The 24,041-nt window shown below is 38.3% G+C and overlaps 1 protein-coding gene across 1 annotated transcript in view; it reads left to right on the plus strand.

The window, feature by feature from the left end:
• Positions 1–2,258: 2,258 nt before the first annotated feature.
• LOC149065866 (uncharacterized) overlaps positions 2,259–24,041 on the plus strand; it is a 40,536-nt gene continuing 18,753 nt past the window's right edge. Inside the window, exons 1-2 of the mRNA XM_089253402.1 lie at positions 2,259–2,507; positions 7,655–7,695. Coding sequence (XP_089109528.1) covers positions 2,373–2,507; positions 7,655–7,695 — 176 coding nt within the window. The 5' untranslated portion in view covers positions 2,259–2,372. The remainder of the gene's footprint in view (positions 2,508–7,654; positions 7,696–24,041) is intronic.

The raw sequence follows: 24,041 nt of genomic DNA on the forward strand, positions 1-24,041 counted from the left end.
ACGCCTTTGACTAGGGCCTCGGGTGAACGATGGGAGTTGGTGGAGTTTAGACTTTGATTTTCACAATCGTGCTGCTGCGAAATATGTGGGTTTCTGTTAATCCGGGTGAAATTTCCGCTGAGGCAACTGAGATGTTTGCCCAGGGCCTGCAATCATGGCCCCCGAGAGAACCGAGAGACACTTTCAGGGGTTCTATCACACATGGGTGATTTCAGCACACTGTCCCATGAGACCGCAGATTCATTGAATATTGAAATTGCATTGCCGTTCATCACTGGCAGGAAGTACTAATTTTTATACATAGGCAGGTGCAGTTGCGCACATCGCCAGTAAGTTCCAGCTGATATAACCAAGTCAAAATAAAATGTGTCAAATAAAACCAATCATACATGTATGTATAACAACAGTAATACATCAAAAAATCAGTAAAAGGAATCCTGCCCCTGGCTACAATTTACTACCGATCAAGTTGATAATCATCAAGGAATCCCCTATCTGCGGTCACCTCAAGTTTCGTAGGGAAAGAACTTATCTATGTTCTTCTCCTAGGGATCGAAAAGGCGGACCTGTTCGTAGCCTTCATGGTGATAGACGAACATCTTACCACTGCGCCAAGCGGTAGCTAAGATTCGACTATGCCTAAGCCTCTGCCGTCTAAACGCATGGCCCCCACCCAAGGAGGAGGCCCAAGAAAAGACAGGGAACCTCACTAAAATGAGATCTCGTTGAAATTTGAGAATTTGCTTAGTAGGACCTCAGAAAAATCGTTTGGCTCAGAATGCTTCTTGTTTATAATATGAAAGAAACAAAAAATTGAGGTAACTGCCCCGGACCGACAAGGTCTGGAACCCTGTCACATCCCCCCCCCCCCCGCGCCTGCAATATTTGATGGCATGGGCGAAGATACAGGGGACGTGGAGGACATTGCCCCCTTCATCGTCGACTGATCTAATGCATATATATATATAGATGAATTAACATCATCATCGTCGTGCCACCCCCCCCCCCCAGCAATAATGACCGTGCCCCCTCAGACTTCCAAGTCTATCTGCACCTATATTTGATGGGTATTAAATTTAAACACAAAAGTTTCATGAATTTATCCGATTTGGCCAACACGACCCAAGCATAGGTGGAGATAGACTTGATAGTCTGGGAGGGCACGATGATTGCTGGGGGGCATGATGATGATGATGATGTCAATTCATATATACGCAAATACATTATATTAATATTAGATCAGTAGGCTTTAACTTTGACGCTGGGCCCCTCCATATCTCCAGTTCCGTCTTAACGCATGGGCCCACCCGGGCACGCCCCGCGGGCGTCAAGAGAAAAGGGGCCTCACAAGCATAAGAACTAACTCAAATTTCCAAGAATTTTCGTGGTAGGGCCTCAGAAAAACCAATTGGCCCGGGGGGGCCCCACGATGCTCTTAAGACGGCCCTGCATATCTCCGCCCATGGACCCAAGTAAAAAAAAACACCCTTCCCCACTAATAACTGACGACTTAATTTCATTAATTCTAAATTTCCATTAATTATGAAATCATTTCCCTCATTAAGCATGAATTTTCATTATTATTAGTCTTTTTTTTTGGTTGTGCATATTATTATAGGGTAGGTATTTTTCAGCATTTTATGTACATTGTTTAATTGTGAATGAAATTTCGGATGCTCCAATTCCCCCCCCCCTCTCCTCCCCCCCAAACTTACAATTTCGGCCCCATAGAAATTGTTTCGAAATTGGAATTTTTTACGCAGTTTGAACTTGGCACTTGAAAAAAAAAATTTTCAACGAAATAGAACTACTGCTGGCATCTATGAGCAGGTTGGAGAAACTATGATATTTGGAGCTGTCATCATATTTCAATTCCCGCATAGTCAGCGCCACCTATAGCTACTTACTGATCAAAAATGTAGATGGCGCTAAATCATTCTAAGGGTTTTCTTTATTCATTCAAGTAAAATACTTTGTTTAATTTATTTTGTTTTGACGTTCATCATAGTGACGGACAGATGGCAGCACAATGAACATTCAGAAATATTACTTGAACATTCTTTCTGTAGTCTGATGCTATTTGATATCAATTGAAAGCATAAAAAGATCATGAATATCACTTATTCGAAATTTTAATGCTTTAAAGTAATTATCCTAATGTATAAATCACTCAGATTGTTTATCTTATCACACTGAAAAAAATGTAAGAGTAGTCAAGTCCAGTCAATATAAGCAAGAAGGAATTACATGTCCCGGATTGGCAACACAAGGTCGAGTCTTATGTTGTTGACATGAAAGAGCCTCAAGATCAAACCAAAACTATTATCGCCATAATCGTCTGTGTTTTTGTTTCGTCGTGATCGTTTCCGCAAATGTCGGCTCGTTCGAGTGAATCGGACATCATCAACTTGTCGGTCCTGCAGAGGATCGATCCCGGGATCGTCGAGATCATCGACAGCGCGAGCGAAGTCAATCACTTCAATTACAATGTCGCTCTGGGCACTTGGGTGAGTCGGTGGAAATATAACAACAGAAACCGATCGTAAAACGATCTCAACAATTATCATTGTTCATTGCTATTTTGTGATGTGTTGCTATCCGATCCATGAATGTGACGTCAATGTCACGTGTGATAAAAACTCTTCGGATGTTGCATGATGATATTCGCATGGGCTACAGTGGCCCCGAAACCAAAGAGAAAGGACGAAGGGAAAAAAAAAATCTAGGTGGCAGCCAGATATTTTAGGAGCCAAGTGAATCCCTTTTGCCCAAGCCAGCGATTGTAATAAACAGTCTACAAAGTTTTAGGCACCAAAATACCAATTTTTCAGTCGCCATGGTGACCTGATGCCTGGGATTTGTAAGACCCTGTCCAAAATAGCATGTACAGTAAAACCTCGATATAACGATATTCTGCGGATCAAGGAAAAAATATTATTATAGAAGGATTTATTGTTATGTCAAGTATTAGGGGAAAACAGTGTTTAATTACCATTATGAGTGCAAATGCCTCAGGTTTCATCCCGATGCATAACATAGAGAAATTAAGAAAAAACTTTCTTTTTACTGATCACCTGTTCTTTTTAAATCCTCCTTCCTCGACGGATTTGTAATAACCCGCGTTAGAAATAGAAATAATCGTTAAGGCACCTATACGTGCTTTATTCCACATTATAAATCAAAATATTGCACTTGTGCATCCACAGAATTTAACGGACACCACACATACTACTGAATTTAAAAATCATGAAAATGCAAAATCCAATTCACCGGAAAAATAAATTCCTCTCTAAATTTGAAGTCATCGCTAAGCCTCTGCCCAACAGAAGCAGCTGTAACACTATGAACGGGCGGGAGGAATTGGTGCTGAAACGCGACTGAGAGCAGAATATGCAGTTAAAGCCCCACTGCTTGATGAAAGCGAGATGACATAAAGTTCAACCATGCAATAGTGCAGGAAACATTTCGTCCAATCACTAACATACCTGCAGAACAGCTTTGGTATAAGGGGCAGCTTGGCGATTTTCGGCACCAAACATGTCCGATGACCCCATCAAAAGTCGCCAAGGCCATTAGACACATTACAGGCGCCGAAAGAAAAAATCGCCAGCATAGAAAGCAATGGTGAAAAATATCATGAAACACAAGAGAAATGGAAATATAAATAAGATCTGGATTATAAATATGATTTCTGGGTCCGTTAATAAATATGATATGAGGCTGTTGGACGCTATTTACACTCAAGCAAGCATAAAAATGCTAAAACCAACAAGCATAATTATAATAAAAATATCACTATCTAAGACTAAACATCAAAACAACATAAGATATCCACTCTTAAATAAACAACGGTCCTGCATGTTGTATAAATAAATATATTCTACGTATTTTTTATAAATTAAAACCCGGACTCTCTTTCCAGGAATCCAGATTCTTTTAAATAAAATAAATAAGAAAAATGGACACAGGGGCATTTTGTATGCAGAAAAGAATAAATATTGGAAAATATTGAAGGTACAACCTGAGAGATATCCAACAATTAATTAATCCGAGCCACACACTACATTAGATCATTTTCTCTTCCTTCTGTATATATCATCTCCCAATGGTTTTTCAAATCATTCAAAACGCTGCAGCTATAAGGTGATGTCATTTAGAAGAAAAAAGAAAGATTAGAAAGAAAGAAGAGAAAGAGACCCGTTTGAAAATTTCAAAAGATGCACTAAAGACATAGAAAAACAACTACCAGCGCCACCTTTTTTAACAGAAAGAACATTCTAGAACAACTGCAATGCAGAACACAGCGCATCGGCGCTGGTGACTTATCATCGGAAAAAAGTCGCCAACTTGGCTGTCGCTTATACCGAAGCTGTTCCAGGAGATCGGCTCACATTTGCGCCTCAAACTTGGGAACCACCGAAAACCAATTTCAGCGGACCACCATTGTCCTGGGTTCAAACCCAGGACCTCGCAATGCGAGTCTGTCACTTTGACCACCACAGCGGCAGAGAGACCAGAAACCTCTAAAGGTGATGTCACCAAACAAGAACCAACGGCAAAAATTTAAATGGCGATGTTGAAGCTGAAGGAATAATAATAGCTGGCAGGAAAAATAAAAATGGCAACAGAAGAAAATGGCCAACCAGGAAGAGAAGCAGTAACAGGGTAGAGAGGATGTCGTCAAAGGAAAAAGGGATTACATTACAAATAAACGTAGTCACTTTTCCTCATGCGGGGGACCCAAAAGTGGGTGCACCCACTTTTTATTCCAACTGGTCTAATAGCAGATTATAGCCAAAAGCGACCAGATCTTTGAACGGCCAAATTGTGAGTTCCCAATCATGATAATGTGCCTACTCACGGGTCCCTCCTGGTGTCAGATTACCTGTCAAAACATCACATTCTGATACTTTCACAACCAGCTTATTCCCTTGATCTTGCCCTCATTTGACTTTTTCCTTCGATAAAGAATTTGCTTAAGGGGCAACGATTCTCACATTCAGAAGAAGTGTAGCGAGAGGGGCAGTGGAGGATGTGGCAAAAGGGGGCTTGAAATCCACATTTATATCTTCGCATGGACGATGGCAAAAATTCATAATTTCACAGGGTAGTTACTTTGAAGTAAACACCAAATAAACAAGTTCTATCTGTATTGATTCTTCCACAGTAAAAATAAGTTTCAGAACGTTTTGAACGCAGTAGTAGTGTTTTCAGTGCTTGTCTCAAAGCACATTTCTGAATCCATTGATGTCTCGAATATTGTATGTTCAATGAAATTTGAGACGTTTTACTAGCCAGGTTTTTTTGTTCTGAAAAATCTTTCATATATTGGGAGGGTCGACTTATACATGGGTCAGTTTTTGAGGAGAAAAAATCAACCCGAGTTTTATATCGACCCTCCCCTTACAGCAAAGTGCATTAATTCTGGCCCTTAAAGTGGGTTAAATTTGCCCAACAAAAACAAAGCTGTTTCAACATTATGGGAGGAGGGGCCCCTGACCTAGTAATACACTGAGTAATACAAGTTGGACACAATTTATGGTAATTGCTATGCAAAGTCATCTAAGACCCCACCAAGAGACCCACGAGCAGTGCCCAGGTTAACCCCTGTATTAATGTGGTCCAACATCAAAGGGGTTTCCAAACAAAAGTGTTAATTACAGAGTATGATAATTACAACAATTGGTGGCCTGCAAATGGTAGCCGTCTCTTATGTTCGGCCTGCAGACTGAACATCTTGCATAACCATGCCCTTTTGCGCATTCTGCACCATTTATATGACAAGAAATAAGGTTTAGGGAAAATTCTCTGACAACAATTCACCACCGGAAAATTCACCAACCAACAATTTATTGACGGAAAATTCACAGATGAGAGTATGATATGTCAGTGAGCGGGGAATGAGTGAATCAGTAAATAATGCAGTAGTTAGTGAATGAGAGATCAAGTGGTTGGGGGGGGGGGGATTGGCTTATACACGAGTATATACCGTATTCTTCTTGTTAATTGCGAAACACTGTCTAATATCGTCCCAGTGGTTATAAATAAGAACCTCTGATCAAGAAGATTATCAAGAAAATTGCTGCAATGAAGATTTAGTAATGAAATCGGGGTTCTCTTCTTTCTCGCAACTGCTATCACCCATGGATGGGCAGGTTTAACCTCAATCCTTAGCAGTGGTTCTCAAAACTTTCGCCACCCATGACTCCCTTGCTGTCTACCGTTTATCCAATGAATGAGAGAGTGAGCAAATGAGTCACTCATACACTCACTCACTTAATAACTCACTTGATCACTTACCCACACTTTCAGTCATTCCTACTGTCACTCATATGGTTACTTACTCACTTGGTCACTCAAATGATCACTGGCTCACTCAATCACTCACCTGCTCCCTGGATTGGTTACTCACTTGCTCATTCACATGATAACTCGCTTGGTCACTCACCCAGTCACTGGCTCACTCAATCGCTTGTTCACTAGGTCACTCACCCACCCTCCAATTGTTAATCATTCCCTCATTCATATGGTAACCCTCTCACTCATGCCGGTACTCATTCACCCACTCTGATTTATCAAGTGAGTGATCACTTGGTCACTCACCCAGTCTGATTTATCAAGTGAGTGATCACTTGGTCACTCACCCAGTCTGATTTATCAAGTGAGTGACATCACTCTCTTAGTCACTCGCACAGTCACTGGCTCGCTGAATCTTTTTACTCACTCTGTCACTCATCCACTCCCTCTATTGGTCACTCATGCAGTTACCCACCCACTCACTCTGTCACTCATAAAGTTGCTCATTTGTTCACTCATAGGTTCACTCACTAGCTCATTCATCAACTCTTTCGGTAACTCACTGGTAATGAACTGTTGTGTGTGATTTCTTCCAACAGGGATTTTTTCTCTTGATGAATTTTCCTATCTGTGAATTGTTGGTGGTGGTACATTTTCCGTACATCAACAGGGACATATCAATATTAACAGCTCTCTACGACGCCCACAATATAGGTTAAAGATGCCTTTAGATGTTGCTGCGAGCACATTTTCAAATGTGTTGTGTTATGGTGGGACCAATGATCTGGTTTTGACAAATCGGGGAGAGAGGGGGGGGGGACCCACAAACCTAACTTTTCTGTAGCGAAGCATTTTTTTTTCAACAAAAAAATAAGTTCGAAATTCCCCCCCCCCCCCCCTCAATTTTTCTGGAACTTGATCACTGTTAGTATGCAGGTGACGGGAACTTACAAAGTTTTTGCGCTGTTCTTTGGTCTTGAATTTAATAATTGCACATGGAAAGTTTTAGCTGCTGATACCAGTTTTTTCGTCGCTATGGCGACCTGATGCCTTGGATTTGTCAAGCCCTGCCAATGACAGATTGGGACAGCATCTTTTTTCCCCTTGGAAATACTTTTAGTTTGCTATGTTTTTTGGACAACGGCTTATTGTACACGTGCAAATATCACTGCAACTCCTGTTGGTAAACAACAATAGTTTTGATACACTGTCCTGCAGTTTACTTGTTCGCTCAGAAAATTGAGAATGTTTGAAATTCTAATAAGTGAGATACTAGCTCTCAAGTTTATTGCATTTATGCTGACATTTCCAGAATAATTTTTGTAATTACTAATTTGCGCCTTTTTTTCTTTTAAAGGAAGATTCTGGTTTTGAAGGGAGCTTATTTCTATATAAACGGTGAGTGCTTTCAGTCCAGTTAATGTTTCGCTTTCTACTATTTACAAAATGTTTCGTCATCCCGCTAACACAAAATCAAATTTTTTTTAATACAATCTCCATCATGTACATTATACATGCTCAACTCATGACCCACGGAGCCATCTTTTGACGTCAGACCTAATTTTGTAAAAAATGAACTTAATAACATATTTTCGAATGACAAGTGACCCACGGTGCAGTTCCACGGGTGGCATGCAGTTTAGACCACTCAAGTCGCTCTCAGCACATTTACAGATAAATTAAGTGACCTGGGGCACAGTTCCAGGTTGCTTAAGTGACCCACGACACAGTTCCCGGTCACTTACTGTCCTGAAGCATATTTACAGACAAGGCAGCAACTAGATGCTTGTCAGCTGGAAGAAGCACACATTTTGGGGTCTCCTTGTGATGTTGAAGGAGAGGTTAAAGAATGAAATTTGCTTCCCTCCCATTTTGGTCTGGTACCCTTCCTGCCCCCCCCCCCCAGATGTTGAACCACTGTTTACAGAACAGCACAGTTCCAGAGCACTTAAGCAACCCGGTACAGTTCCAGATCATTCAAACAGCCCATGACACATTTTCAGATAACTCAAGTGTCCCATTGTACATTCTCAGATCACTTAACTAGCATTGTGAAAATTCTGTGCGTCATGGGGTCATTTTGACCCCAGCTAGTGTTAATGCATTTTAAAAATCAACAAACTGTGATTAAAAAATTAACAGATATGATTAAAATATACACAAAAAATTAAATTTACAAATTAAAATAATGTTTACTACATTTTCACGAGCACCAAAATTAGTCTTATTGTAAGTCTGTAACATAATCCTTATACAAACAACCATCATGATATATTGATTACAGAGATCTTGCGTACAATTCACTAACAATGCAATCCTCATCTTCACCTCGGATATCTGATGTTTCACCATTAATTTGAAACCATTATCGAGTAAATTGGCACTATTCTGATACGCCATTTTGATCTGAACACTCCGGCTGTCAGACCAAAAAGTCTTACGCAAGAGGTGAGGTGGGGTCATTGTGACCCCACTGACACTTTGATCAATGATATAGAGGGAAGAAAACGTAGAAAAACATAATAAATTTGTCAAACACGTGTAAACTAGTTGGAAGGTACTGAAAATATGGATAGATGGTCCAGATGCATTTCTTTCTCAAGGGGCGGCAAGATGAAAAATGTGTGCGGTCAAAATGACCCCACCATACCATTGCATTACAAAACAGTTGGATACATAGGTCTGTTCTAGATTTGGTGATTCTGATGCTACCCAATAGCATTCATTCTTTTGTTAATTTTATGCATGAAGAGGCATAAACAATATTTATAATACTCGGCAAAGAGCTAGAAATGAGAGTGCTTCATTTTTCGAAAATGATTACACTGGTATTGAACAGTAAAATATAAAGAAACCCCTTTAAAAAAAGGATATCGACAGCGCAATAAAACCATCTGGTTCACCATTGACTTATTTATGTTTGACCTTGTAATTTACACATTTTGCACCGTGCTTTTGAAAGTGGTCTCGAATTAGCGTAATTCTTTAAAAATGTACATGTCTTCTCATAATTTTCTGTGCATTGAAGAGAGTTCGCAGATGGCACTTTGAAAGTCTCCAAAAAAGAACGTAATATAGACAGAGATGACTTATCTGTGGTTGCTAGTACGCTGTTTTAGCCAAAAATTGTTTTTGTAACCGAGTCATTTCTGTTATTTTGCGGTGGCCTGAGTTAGTCTTATAGGATACTGAAATAGTAGTATAGAGAAAAAAATTAATTAAAATTTTTTTAAATAAAACAAAATTTTAGGTATTTTTCTTTTGTTTTGCTATGATTATGTTGTCTAAGTGGGGTACACTTTCCCCATCCTACTTTTTAGTCCTGAGGGTCTATTACGCTGATGTCGTTATGCCAGCATTTCAAACGTGTTTGGGGTTTGCGGTGCATTGTGGGATAGATTTATGTCATCGTCGCTAAAAATTGATTTTTCTCACATCGTTACTAGCGATTTTTGTTATCGTCAACGCTACGTGAAACGTTAGCTAACGAGAACCGGAGACCACTAGTTAAGCTCGCATTACGGAAATAAACATGGCCACTAGCGCCTACATTTTTCAATGAAGGTGAGAGCAACGGAGACAAATTAGAATTGGAAATTATTCATTCATTATTAATTTATCAAGTTTTCATTATAATGAATAATAATTTTCTGAATTACGTTACTTAATTTAGTAACATGATCACAGAGACAGCATTATCGTTGAAAATGTTATCTAATTACACATACTGATTGGAAAAATTATTCATAGTAATAAATCGTTATAAATTATTATACTCTGTGCAAAGATTTTTTTTTTTAAATCTTGCGTAGAAATGCCTTTATTCTAATCTTAAACTCATCAACAATATAACATTATTTAACTGGTAAATATCTCTCTATCGCGATATGTTTTCAAAACATTTTGTGAAATTCGCTACAATATGTTTTTTACATCTCGTTCAAAATCGACGTCAATATATTATTAAACGTCTCCATATTTTTCCTTTCTTAATTCATTTAATAACATCGATATTTTGTAACATCACTGATAGTGTTAAAATAATTGTATTGCTACTTTCTGTGCAGTACATAGAAGTGTAACTAAGTACACTTCTATGTACTATAGTGCACTAAGTACACTATAAAAAATCGAAGTAAATTTTATTAATCAACAATTTTTTTCTAATCCTTGAGTGCATTTTCTGATAGGAGTATAAAAGAGATGTCAACGAAACAGTGTAAATTTGGTGGCGCTTCATTTTTGTTGTGTGAAACAAGGAAACTAGTTGTCTAGTTAATGATGTAAATAAAAGGTTACTTGTTCTTGATTTTGTCTTAATATCAAGATGGTAGATAAATATGTAAAAACATGGGAATATATGATGGTAATATTTTTGCTAGTCGTTTTGAAAATTCATATAACATCATTGAACATCATGTTTTAAACGTAACAATTTAGAAAATTTCTCCATGAAAGTTTCATGTGCGTGCATAGCCTACCTCTTTCTCAAATATTTGATGAAAATAAAAAGAATCCAGATGAATTAAAAAAATATATTATATGTAGCTTACGAGGGTAAAAACTGTAGCTTATTAAATTAGGGACAATCAACACACACAAACGCACACAAAATAAAAATACAATAATAATAATAACATGTGTTTTTCAGCACTTGTTGATAGTGATGATGTTTATCAGCAGCGGAGAAAATTATCTGATTGGTCCATCCTTTTTGGAGCTAATGCAACTCTCGGACCAGGGAGTTTTTCGTAAAATCGATAACGATATACTGCCGGCTGCTGAGAAAAATCAAGTTTTTAACGATAGTCGTTGAGATTTGCGTTATAAGGCTCGTTGAGAATTTGCGTTAAGGGCGTGATGTCACTAACGACCTCGTTGTATGACCACGTGAGAGTAATAGACCACACCCCCCCCCCCCCCCATTTTTCCTACTTTTTCAAATTTCTTCTTTAGTGAGAGCCCTGGATGTGGCATATTCCCTGATCGTTAAGTGACCTGTGGCACTGTTCCAGGTCACTCAAGCAGCACATTACAGATCACTAAGGTGACCTGCGAGACATTTACTTGTAACTTAAGTAACTTACAGAGCACATTTACAGATCACTTAATTGAGTGACCCTGTGCTCTCCTGAAAGTTGAAGCACCCTTGTTGTGCATGATATCGCTTGAATAGCCACATTAGACTTTTTTTCACTATCATAAAGTTTTATTGGGTGAAGTTTACTCTCATTCAAAAGCATTGCAGTAGCGCATAGGCGGAACAAGGGTATGTTAAGGGTATGTACTCCTCTGATTGTTGACAGTGAATAGGAAGGTAGCGTATGTAGGTACAGCATCATAGTTATATCATTTTTCATTGTATGTTTTTGTAAATAAATGTGTTAAGTTAAAATTTATGTAAAAGTATCATGCAATCACAAGGCCAGACCGCTCATTTTTCACCTGTGCACAAACCAGTTGCGACAGCATCACCACCGCTCTCTCCTCGTACAAGATTCTGAGGACAGCAATGATCTCTTCATGAACCACTCTGTTTGTCTGGCGAGCATTGCTTGACTCATTAAAAATTACATTGTGACATCCCATACACATTTCCCAAAAAATGAAGCAAATCACTTAACACTACAAGGAACAACATTTCATTCTACCTACATGGATCAATATTACTACTACTACTTTAACTGTGATGCACCTCATACACATTCCTCTACTGAATTTCTAACGAATCGGCAAGTGTCAGAGAGAGAATGTGTGTTCTGAGTGTATGTGTGGCCCTAACGTATTTATGTTGTGAAGTTGCACTTGTTTCGTGTTCGTGCTTCCATCTGTCTTCCATTTTCGCAAGTACAGATGGAAATACTTACATGGACCAGTACTAGTCAAAGCGACCGGAGGATGCTTCTCACTGCGTAATCTGGATTTTTGTAGTTTTTTTTATGTTTAAATGTAGGCCTACATATGAGTTTAGGTAAGACATAAAATATGAATTATAGCATTTTTCACGAATAAAATTACATAATTCAATATTATTTTAAATTCCCGAAAATTTCTTGCTGCATACAATAAAAAATATTTACATTCTAAACAATGTAACTGCATTCATTCATACATCACACTTTTACATTTTCTAATACCTTGTTAGATAGAAATGCATTTTTCCGCTCACAGATTTCTTACCCATTAAAAATGTACCGTTTTTTTATTATACGACAAAATGTGCCATTACTGTCTTTCTCTTGGTACAGTAGCACTTATTGTTGCCAGCAAAGTTGTGATTGCTGAGCAAATAAAATTCTCTAAGCTTTTTAGCAAATTTCAACAAGAAAAAAGTTGACTTTCGCAGTTTTATTTGTTTTTTGTTTAAGTCAGCCAAACATTTCTTGATAACAAGTCAAATGTTGTAGAAAACGCATGCTTGCAAATGAATGATATTCTTACGAAATGCTATTGAGCCATCTGATCAACATTATATACTTTACATACTTTGTTTCGTTGTAAAGCTCAATCGTTTCAGGAATTTGTTATTTCGAATAGCATGAAAAATTTGAGAAACATTACATTTTATTAATACCACATACAACTTCTATGAGAAGCACATTTTCGTTTATAGAAATAATTTTCATAGAATCAAAATATGGTGTAAACGAGCGAACATTGAGCATTTTTTTTCCTTAGAGGATTTAGTAGAAATTGGGTGTTGTGTTTTTTTTTTTTTTTTTTTTTGTGTCTCTTTCCACCGAGCACAACTCTGGTCTACAGCCATGGGCAATTTACTTCCGAGTGAGTTGTGCCGGAAGTTCGAGCATGTGTACCTAACAGTCTACAGTAATATAATCATAACATGATCCTCACATATTCCCAAGGGAATCGGCATGGTCCGTCCAGGAAATTTGTTAGTCTGAGTGTATATACATGTTGTGTCTGATTTTTTTTTCAGTGCTGCCATCTATATTTCAGAAATGTTATGACTATCATTCAGATTTCTATGTGTGTATATTTTTTTATTTATTAATTTTTTTTTTTTTGCATATTTTACTGTTTTGACCCGGTTGAGCATATTTTCAAAATTTTAAGACATATCTTGCATATTTCATAATTTTCTATAAAAAGTAAATTTCTTCACCGCTATTCTGATTCCACTTCAGACTGGCTTTTTTCATTTCGACCTCTGACAACAAGAGCTCTTTCTTCTTCCCCATTATTCACAAAAGCCTCAAAAACATACCCCCTTTCCTACCCCCAACCTGGGCAATTTGGAAATCATGTGCAAGCAGTGGTTGTAAATCGTATCATTTAGGGCTAGGATTTTTATGCACCAAAAATGAAACGCTATAGCTGATTGGTGAAAAAACCTGAATTTCAGGTTTTCCATTCAATCAGTGACGACATTGCATCCCTAGAGCATAAAAAATCCTAGCTCGTCTTGGACACTGTTGCTTGATTGTAAATAGATTAATCATATGAATGAGTCGCAGTAACTCGTGAGAAATTTTCAATATTCGGGGGAAAAATTGTTCCATGCGGCAAACTTCCTAGTGTTTGTGGGAAATTTTTGAAAGTTTTATCAAACACAAGAATTATTTAAAATTTGTTTTTTTAAATTTTGTGCAATGCTTTTCTAAAGCTAAATACAGTCGATGCTCGTTTTTACGAACCCGTACAGACATGAAAAATAGTTCATAAATGGGAAAAAAATTTAAAGGAATGGTATATTGTTTAGGACCATAAAATTAGCTCGTTAAAACCTGCAGTTTGTAAATTGGAGGTTTGTGAAATCCAGCGTGGCTTAAACTTCGCTAGATATTTTTACAGATAGATGGCATCATGTTAATTCTGAATTTGTTGGAAAAACTTTTATAAAAAAAAAGACAGCGATGTTATTGATTCTCTGATAATCCTAGGGTTAGATATACTATAGACCAGCTGTTCTCAACCGGTGCTCCGTGTGCACTTCCTAGGAGCTCCGCGGCCTCGAGGATAATAAAATAAATCAATAAATTTGATAAATAAACAAAAGAAAGAGGCCTAAAGGGTACCGCGATATAAATAATGGACTAAAAAGAGCTCCTCGAGTGTAACAGTGCTCCGCCATAGAAATTATTCACTGAAAAGGGCTCCACGAGTCAGAAAAGGTTGAGAACCGCTGCTATAGACTAATAGGTGGATAATAATATTATAGACTAATAACTGGTTAGATATACTATAGACTAGTATAATATATATACTACATATATATTACACTCCAGGGGTTTGTAAAATGAGGAATATTTGTTCATATAATAAGTAATGGTTTAAAATAGTCTAGACTACATCAACACTTCTCATTATCATATTATTTTGCTAAAAATAATGCCGTCTGAGATGGGAATAAAAAAATTTTTAGGATTTATTTTTTTTGCTTCGTAGGACACATTAGAACTTTTTGGGCATAAAAATCGTAGCTCTAGTAATGGCTTAATAAGCGTACCATTGTAGGCCTGTTGCTCTCTGCGACATGACTTTTTAACAAGGAAATCAGCTCGCATTCGTGCCTTAAAGTTGGGAATCACAGAAAACCAACATCAACCAGCCATCACTATGGTGACAGTGGCGTTCCAACCCAGGTCCTCATAATGACAGTCCGTCCATCACTATGACCACTCGACCACCACATCGGCGAGAGAATGCTATTTTAATACTGAATAAGCTTGACACCCCTTTCTAAAATGTCATTCATAACAACTGTCAACAAGTTTTCCAAATCCGCTTTTCTAACCAGGATCATCTTTCCATGTTGAAGAGTCATTGTAAAATCTCGCGAAGAATGTTTTTGTACCAGGAGTTACAAAAGACTGAAACTCAAAAGTACCTCTTCAGTTGATTTTTTTTTCTTCCCCTTCATCTGCATCCAGCATAACTTAGCCATATTTGTCTTAACGGCCATTGGAACATAATGATGGAGCCACCATTTTGGGAACTAAGTAATACACAGAGATAGTTAGAAAATTTTGTTGCAGCAAGCCTAACTGATTTCTGGATCAGTATTTTGATGATTTATCAGTCCACACTTGAATAGGAAATCATGGTGAGGTGCTTTGATGCAAACTCATTCAGTATTACAATAACATTCTCACAGAAGATAAAACTGAGATTTAAAAAACTTGAATTTGTTTTACAGATCGTTGCCAGGGATTGTAAAAATGCCCAACTATGTACTACTAAATCCTTTTTTTAGGAAGAAATAATGTTTAATGTTCAACCTGAATTTCAGTAATTTTTTCCACGTGGATACTGTTCATATCAATTTTTTAACCTACCTTTGTCCAAATATTTTTGTTCGGTTGAAGAGTCTTTTACGTATTTTCTTCTGGAAAGATGACGATAACAGGGAAAAAAAGGAATTCATCCATGGGTTAAGTGATTTGAGAAAAAATTTGGTGTGAATCAAAACTTAATTTTATTTAATATGTTTCTGTGTCCCAGATTATTTATCTGCCCCCCCCCCCCAGACAATTTGTAACTGTTCTTGTTTGTGATTCTTTCTGAGATCTCGAATGGTAACTTGTGTCTCCCTTTCATGTTGGCTGTCAGTCAGCCAAACGACTACCAAGAGTGAGAGAAAGAAACAATAAAAGTTAGATTCTTATTTCACGAGCAAAGTATGCTATTAATTTTCCTCCCATTGTCTTTTTTTTTTTACTTTGTAAATCTCTGCCAGTCTTTCCTAGAAGAGCTCCCCTTTTTTTCTCTCTCTCTCTTGTTTGTTGCTTGACGTTCTTCTTTGCTACCTCTTAATTGACTCATGGTAGTCTCGGTTGAACAGGGTTCAGGAATTCTCAAGAGGGAATCGAACCCATTCCCTCCTCCGTCATTTACTATCGCTATGTATAGAAGAAGAAAAAAATATTAGTGTCTTTATTATCCCCTGTCAGCTTTTTGTTCTTTCTTCACCCCCTCCCCTCCACCTTCTTGAATCGTTGCCAGTGATTGAAATTTAGTTTTTTGAAGATCGCAGGTGGATTCTCATAAGTTATTTATACTCGTTGGTGATTAAAGAATTACATTCAATCTTGATAACCACTGCACCCCAGCACTACGTACTTTATCTTAGATTTAGAAGTGTGAATGAGCAAATATGTAAGTAGGCCACCTTCCATAGCTATAAGGCTAAGTTTGTTTCCTCCTCACCTTTTCCATTTCCTGTATTTTTATATTGTTTTGAATGACTTTCTGCAAGAATTTTGGAGCCGACCATCAACGAGTGCTTTTGCATCTCCAATTACTAGCTGTGAAGATTGGCAAGAATCTTTTGTTTGCTTACAGGTAACTAACTCACTTGTCAAGTTACTTGCACCTGCACTCCTCTCCCCCTAGAAGGGTTGATGTATTGGGGCATCTGGCCATTTTATAAAAAATCCATTCTTGTTGTCTGCTTTAAAAAAAAGGCCAACAAAGAGGAGCTGACTCTGAGGCAGGAATTCCCAAACTTTTTTAACTTTGGTGCCACCCCTGTCTGATCCCAAGACTTGGGCGACATTTGAGTGATTATTTTTTATTGTATGATGATTATGTTGTCCTGGGGGGGTACCCCCCACTATGGCAAAGCTGAACATTTATCACTACTGACGAGCTTTAAGCCAATGTTGGCATGTCTGCTTGTAATACATTTCGTTTTGATTTATGTTTTATTACAAAACACAACTTTCAGAGCTCTCGGGAAACTCTCGTAGTGGTCATGCTCCCACCTCCCCACAAAAATAAAGCCATTAGGGCTCTAGAACAAAGGCTCGGGCCAATTCTTATAATTTTTTTACACTACAAAGTCAGAACCCCCCCCCCCCCCCCCCGATCAAACACCAAAGGTATCAAGAAACAGAGGCCTCCGCCAGCCAGAGCTTAAATTTTTTTTAATATTTGATAACTCTAAACTAAATCAGATATGTATATTTAAAAAAATGCCAAAGACATTAATCTACCAGAAAGAAAAATCCTTTTATATATGTTATTTTAATCATTTTCTGTTAATTTAAAACATTCGAATTAACAGAAGGTTGGTGACTCAAAATTTTCTGTAGAAGTAATTTCTTATTCCCCCCTCCAAAGGTCAATCCTGCATATGCCCCTGCCAAGAACCCCCCTGCACTGTGCCATAGTTACTGGTCAGTCAGGCGTAGGTCCTACTCAATGACATGATGACAAGTAGACCAAAAATCTGTCATATCATCTAAAAGCGATCATTCACCATCAAGAACGTTTCCGTATCATACACAATTCATATCCCTGCTTCCACAACAGCTTTGATGGTCCCCGTTTTGTCACCTAATGGAAAGACAGCTGAAAACTTGCGTATTGGCCTCAAAGCAAAATATTTTGCATTGCTTTTTGTTAAAACTTATTAAACTTGTCTTTAAAGCTGTATGGATTTTTTTTGGGATGAATTATGAATGAATTAAATCAATTTACTGAGTAAAAGAGACCTTGCCAAAAACCTTGACTTTGGAGTACTGCTTCAGAACATGATGACCCTTTCTCAGTTGCCCACAATCGTAAGAATTGAGTTGATGCTTCTTTTTTGGTGATGGTTATTTCACTTTTTTTTTCAATGCTCTACTAAGGCCGGGATTACACTACAAAAGTTTCATAAAAGTTCATTTATAAAACTTGAATAATTTAACCAATAATGTAACCATACATTCGAGAAAATGCAATCGATAGCCTTGTTGGTTGAATTTTTCAAATCTTAGAAATGTAATTTTTATAGTGTAATACCAGCCTAAGTGACAGTAATTTTCAAGGGTGATATCGTTCCTTAAAGAGCGTAGAACCGGGGTTCTTACCCCCTCCCCTTTTTTAGCTCCGGACCCAGAATCAAACGAGGACCCAAATTATTAGAAGCTTTCACTAATTCTGAAATTGTTTTTATTAATTTTATGTTATTTTTCATTTATTTTTAATTTTATGTTATTTTTGTGTTATTCTGGAAGTATTTCTCAATTCATTCATTTTCAATTGTTTTTCCCATTAATAATGGAATTGAGATGGTGTTTCTCAGCCCAATAGATGAAGGAAAACAATTTTTGGGCAGAGAAACACCATCTCGCTCACCTACGGGCCATTTGCTGAGGTGTCAAGAGTGGGAGCTACTGTGCCTTTGCTTCATCGTCTCACGCCACAGTGCACACTCATCCGAGTGGCGCATTGGTAAGATGCTCGTCTTCCATTGTGAAGGTTACCATCAAGGTTCAAATCCGGGTATAGAACGTCAGAAGAAAGTTCTTTATCTACCGAGCCTGGGGCGACCACCGATGGATGGAGCTTTCATTTCCCACCCAACTCCACTGGTTGGAAATTGCTGTATGGCGGTATATGGCCGGAGTTGGTGTGCGGTAAAGTAGACTACTTTATCGCTCACGGATACATTACTCAAAGATTATGAGGAAGAATTGGTTGCGTCCCCAGTGGTGTATGTGGATAGCGCGCTTTCCTGGATTGCAAGAGGACTAGGTTCGATTTCCGATAGAGAGAAGTTTACTTTTCTTGCCTAGTTCACTACGGCATAATATCCAGAAAAAATTGTCTTTCCCTCAATAGTGGAATTTTTTTTATTTATACAATGTACTAGAATTACATGTTTTTTCATTAATTTCGAATTCTCATCAAATTTACCGTCGTGAGACAGGTTAGTTTTACCTTACTGTGGGGTATTTTGGCCTTGCGTGTAGGGTAGGGCTTCAGCTTGGTGCTGCCGTTATGTAGCACTAAGCCCTGCGGTCGAAGGCTGTAGCTTTATGAGTTACTTACCCCGACCCGGCGAATGTGATTCGCCTTACGGGGGTTCCCCGGAGGGAGCATTTATTTTATCAATTTTAAAAAAAAAATTACATATGTTAAAATATATATATACATTCTATCCCCGGGAGCACCATTGGCCCCCGAGGTTAACAATTCACCTTACAAAACAATTCACATTGCATTACAATTAAAATAACAGAACAAATTATTATTACTACTATTACAGCTTACATTATACCTCGGGCAGCACCATTAACATCACGCGAGCAGGAATTTGATGCTCCCGAGGTTATTACATTAAGACGTCATTATTGCTTTAATAAATATACATTAATATACATGCGTTTTATCAGTCTCCCAAATATAGAATATGTGATAAATTCATATATCTGACATCGACTGGAACATACTGACACAAACCAGTTCGAAATAATATAAATTTATTCAAATAATATGTCATGAATAAGTAAAATTCCTATAATAACATTAATATATTCAAATATTAAAATGAAAATGAACAAAATTTTAACATGTTACTTGTCACTATTCACACAACACTTGCTATATGCACATTGTTATATTCATATTGAGGCTATAGCTTTAGCAAAAACCACACGACGGAGAGTTGGCACCACCCCTCGAACTTCTCTCCGCTGACTCTCGACTCAGGATTATTTCCGTTTCGTACAGTCAGATCTGTACCGAGTAGGATGGCGGCGTCGGGTTTACAAAGTCATCTGAATACCCTTAGGGGTGTGTAGATGCATTCTCATCAAATTTGAATTTTCTGTTCAGTTCTGTTCATATTTTTGTATATACATAGATATTTTTCAGCATTCTGGTGCATTATTTAAGAATATTGTTGTCTTTTTTGGATGCCGACTTTCCCCCATCCCAAAAAAATACTGTATCAATCATGGTTCAACAGTATCCCAAAAATGTCTAAATTCTAGGGTGCTATAATCGTTAAGACGTCTTTGTGAAATCAGTGGCGCAACGGATGGACGTATAACCGGATTGTAAGTGGTATTTGTACTAATCTCACAAGTCTTTTCTTTAATATGTTAGTATTAAGAGAAAAAATGTTCTCTCATGAGTGAAAAACTTTGTTTTACTGTCAAGGATTATGACTCGCTCAAGAATGTTGAATTGCCTTATCTCAGGAGCCCCTGTGACCCAAGTTTGAGCCGCGACCCATAGGTTGAGAACCCTTATCGTAGAATGTAGACTGTCTGGGAGCCGACAGTTTTGCTCCTCCGGCTCAGACAGTAAACGTTCTCCATCGAACGATATCATCTCTGACGATGTCACTATACAAGTTGGTGAAATTTCGAGAAAATACGCAGGACAACCGTGGCCTCGGAAATTACCGGGTATTCTTGGCACAGGGGTATGTATCCACGAAGGGGGAGCTATCCGAGTCTAATAATGATGTTTGTATTTGATGCTTACGCCTTTCCGTTAACCCTCTGATTACGTAGAGATTTGTTTATTTTGGCAAGTTTCTCCATGTTAATAATTTTGTTAAACCTTGGAACTCCCCTTCGTGGATAACTCCCATCCCTCCCTCCTTTCGCCATTTCTTCTCGAGAGCGAGTGAAAAATTTGCTTCAAATCCCGATTTATTTTGGCGGAATATGCTAATTGTACGATTGCCAAGAGCTCTTGGTTTTTCTCGAAATCCGAGTAATATGGTAATTTTCTACAAATATAATCTTTATAGTCTCCATGATTTAGTACAAATTACCAACCATTAACGAATCATTTTCTGTGGAAGAACGGGACCATTCGTTATCCTTTAATTGTTTCATGTAACCTATTACCATTGAGAATAATTCAATATTATCTGCGTTAATTGGATATACAGTACTATCATGAATATAGATATACGGATTCGGCTAACAATCGTTTTGGTTTATGTGTATGCATGGATTCGCACGCACTTACATAGCGCAGCCGCGTTGGTTGCTAAATTTTCGCGCCAATCATCATCAGAATTGCGGTCACTCGAGCCACATTAATTTTTGTTCGCCTCAGAACCACTTTCCACATTTTACTTTATTTTATTTTTTCATCTGCGTGTATGAGACAGGGAAGTGAGTTGAACACATCGCATTAGCATGGTCATTTTGGTCACTTTTTTTATTTTTTTATAGTGCTTTTATAAAATTTATCTTCAAATTTTGGGCATAGCCTGGAGCGAATTATCTTTGCTAACCGAGGTACCACTGTACCCTAAAGGGAATTGAAATCACGAGTGTGCACAAGGTAAGAACAAAGAAGAAGAAGAGTCCAATGCCTCATGGGATGCCAAATTTCAATCTCGACCGCATTGCGATGGATGATGGAAAAAGATTGGAACAGGTGCGAGACAAAAACAACAAAGAAAACGTCTTTTAAAGAACAAGAAAGACTCTTTCTGTTCATTTACTGCGTCCATCAGTCGAGGTTCGCCGTGTTTGCGAACACTATTGTCTTTTTTGAGACAATACGAATAAAAAGACGTGAAAAGAAATAATTACAGAACCAGTAGTTGTTGAACCTAATGTTTGAGAACACGAGAAGAAGAAAAAGGCGTAGATTCGATCGAGTTTTCCGCCAGAATCTCAGAAGTGAGATTTCCATGCCCGATTAATGACATGCATCTGCACATACTGAAGGTTAGCCCCTCCTACAATAGCATTTAAGCACATAGGCATCGTAAGTTAATGAAAGTATTACAAACCTAGGGTGCTCAACCTTTTGAAGAAGCGTTTGAAAACTTTATTGGTTTGAAACGTATGCCGGACCACTTGAGTGATTTGTAAATTCACTTAAGTGATCTGGAAATATGCCGCACGCCGCTCAAGTGATATTAAACTGTGGCGCGGGTCACTTAAATGATCTGTAAAGGTGCCGCAGGCCGCTCAAGTGATATGAAACTGTGCCGCGGGTCACTTAAGTGTTCTGGACCCCAAGATTGGGAGTCGCTTTGGTGATTATTACCTGCATGGCAACTTTTTTTCCGTCATGGGGGGGAAAAAGGAGCGACGAAGATCCGTCAAAAGAGTCACATCTTTGTTGCGGAATAATGGTGAGTGACTCCGACCTCCTCTCCCATAATCCCTTGTGCCGCGAAAATTACTGTAAGCTCCTTCGTCAACCATCTTGAACCAGCCTTTTCCGTTCAACCCACATAACCAGTGACGACTTACGGAAAGAAGTTGGGGAATACCGGCATAAACTAAACGCCATGTAAACGTGTTGTAGCGAAAATCCCTGTTAAGCAAGTTTCTACAGTGCGTGTAGCGTAAAAACTCTGATTGGTCAAAAAACCCCAAATTTCAAGTTTTTAACCAATCAGCGTTTTCACGCTGCACATGGTGCAGAAATTCTACTCCTAGGAAAACCCGGGTTTACGGGTAACTTCCCGGGATATTTTATTGCACGTGTAAACGGTGCTTTATGTGATGATCTGGAAATTCACTGCGCGTCACTTGAATGATGTGGAACTACACCGCGGGTGAATTAAGTGAATGCGTCGCTTACAAAGTTCGCTTTTTTTACAAAATTAGGTTTGAGGTCGTGGGTAACATCAGATGATTCCGAGAGCCACATCAAATGATTCCGAAGGCCACATCAGATTATTCCGAGAGCCACGGGTTAAGCATGCATGTTGCAAAGGCTTGAAATTATTTTGGCGGGAGGAACTTCAAACGGCAATTTCCGGGGAAATTATGTAGATGATCGTAATTATTGGTGTTGGAGGAGGAGGGGGGGTTAGGGCCCAATTCAGTTCCCGCCTATATTTGGGTGCGTTTTCCGTGGCTATCGATATTTCTTTTGAGATTTTTGACTAACGATCGGACGCTTTTATTTGCGAAAAATCCTGTCAATTCGATATCAGATCCGTCCTTTTTTTTTCTTCGCCAACTCTGTCATTTTCATCACAGTATATTCAACGTTAATATTGTCTTTTCTTTTGCCGGTATTCTATTCTCCGATTTAGGACTCTCTCTCACCTTCATCACTTCTGTAAGTTAATGCAGTAACCATCCCGTTGGGACTGGGTTGTTCGGTTATAGCGTTATACCTTATCCCAGGTTTTGAAAAATCCCCCTCCTGACTAAAAAAATCGTCTTTGGCTCCTAACATCTGTGTGGTGACTAAATTGGAGTTTGAGGACTACGCGAAAAAGTTTCGGAATTTATGTAAGTGTTTCCATTCACATGAGAATAGATGATTAGGGCTCAGAAAAGCCTTAAAAAGTTATTTTGGCCCTTTTTCCCGGGAAAGAAACATGCTAGGCCCCCTAGAAAATTTAGCACTCACTTATTATTTTTTTAATTTGTCCCTGCTTTTCTTTTGTTTCTTTATACTGTCGAATCCCGTTTCAACGAATACCGTTATAACGAAAATCTCGTTTTAACAAACACTTTTCTAATCCTCCAGATAAGAACAATGCAAAAAGCTGGAATTCCTTTATAACGAAGTGATTTCTCCGGTCTCTTGGAGTTCGTTATAACGGGATTCGACTGCATTACACTTGCCTCAGTGGTAAAAGATGCTGCTTTGGCAGGAAAACGTACTTTCGTAAATATTCGTTAATACATTGAAGCGGGTCACTTCGTTTAGTGACCAGTGTCTGGTCGAAGTGTCCCGCCACTTCTCGCAGACGCTAGACCTCGGACTACAACTGCAATAGAATACCGAAAGAAGCACATAACTTACGCTAGACTTCAGAAATCGAATTAAAATACTTGAGCGCCAGCATAAAGTGTACTGAACTCTATTTCATGGGTCGGGTAATCGAAATTTTACAAATAATAAATTTATTGTTTATAAAATTTTGTTCACTATAAATTTTACTCAAAAATTTAATCCAATAAGTAAAAAAGGTTTCGCTCCTGGATGAGTGTGAGAGAGAATAATATGTATAAGACAAGGAGGCTTGTGGTTCCGGTGGTGGGGGGAGGGGGGCATGGGTAAAC

Source organism: Pholcus phalangioides, unplaced genomic scaffold (genome assembly GCF_987345545.1).
Source record: "Pholcus phalangioides strain wild (caught in Gottingen) unplaced genomic scaffold, Ppha-v1.0 ptg000037l_1, whole genome shotgun sequence".
Lineage (NCBI taxonomy): Eukaryota > Metazoa > Arthropoda > Arachnida > Araneae > Pholcidae > Pholcus > Pholcus phalangioides.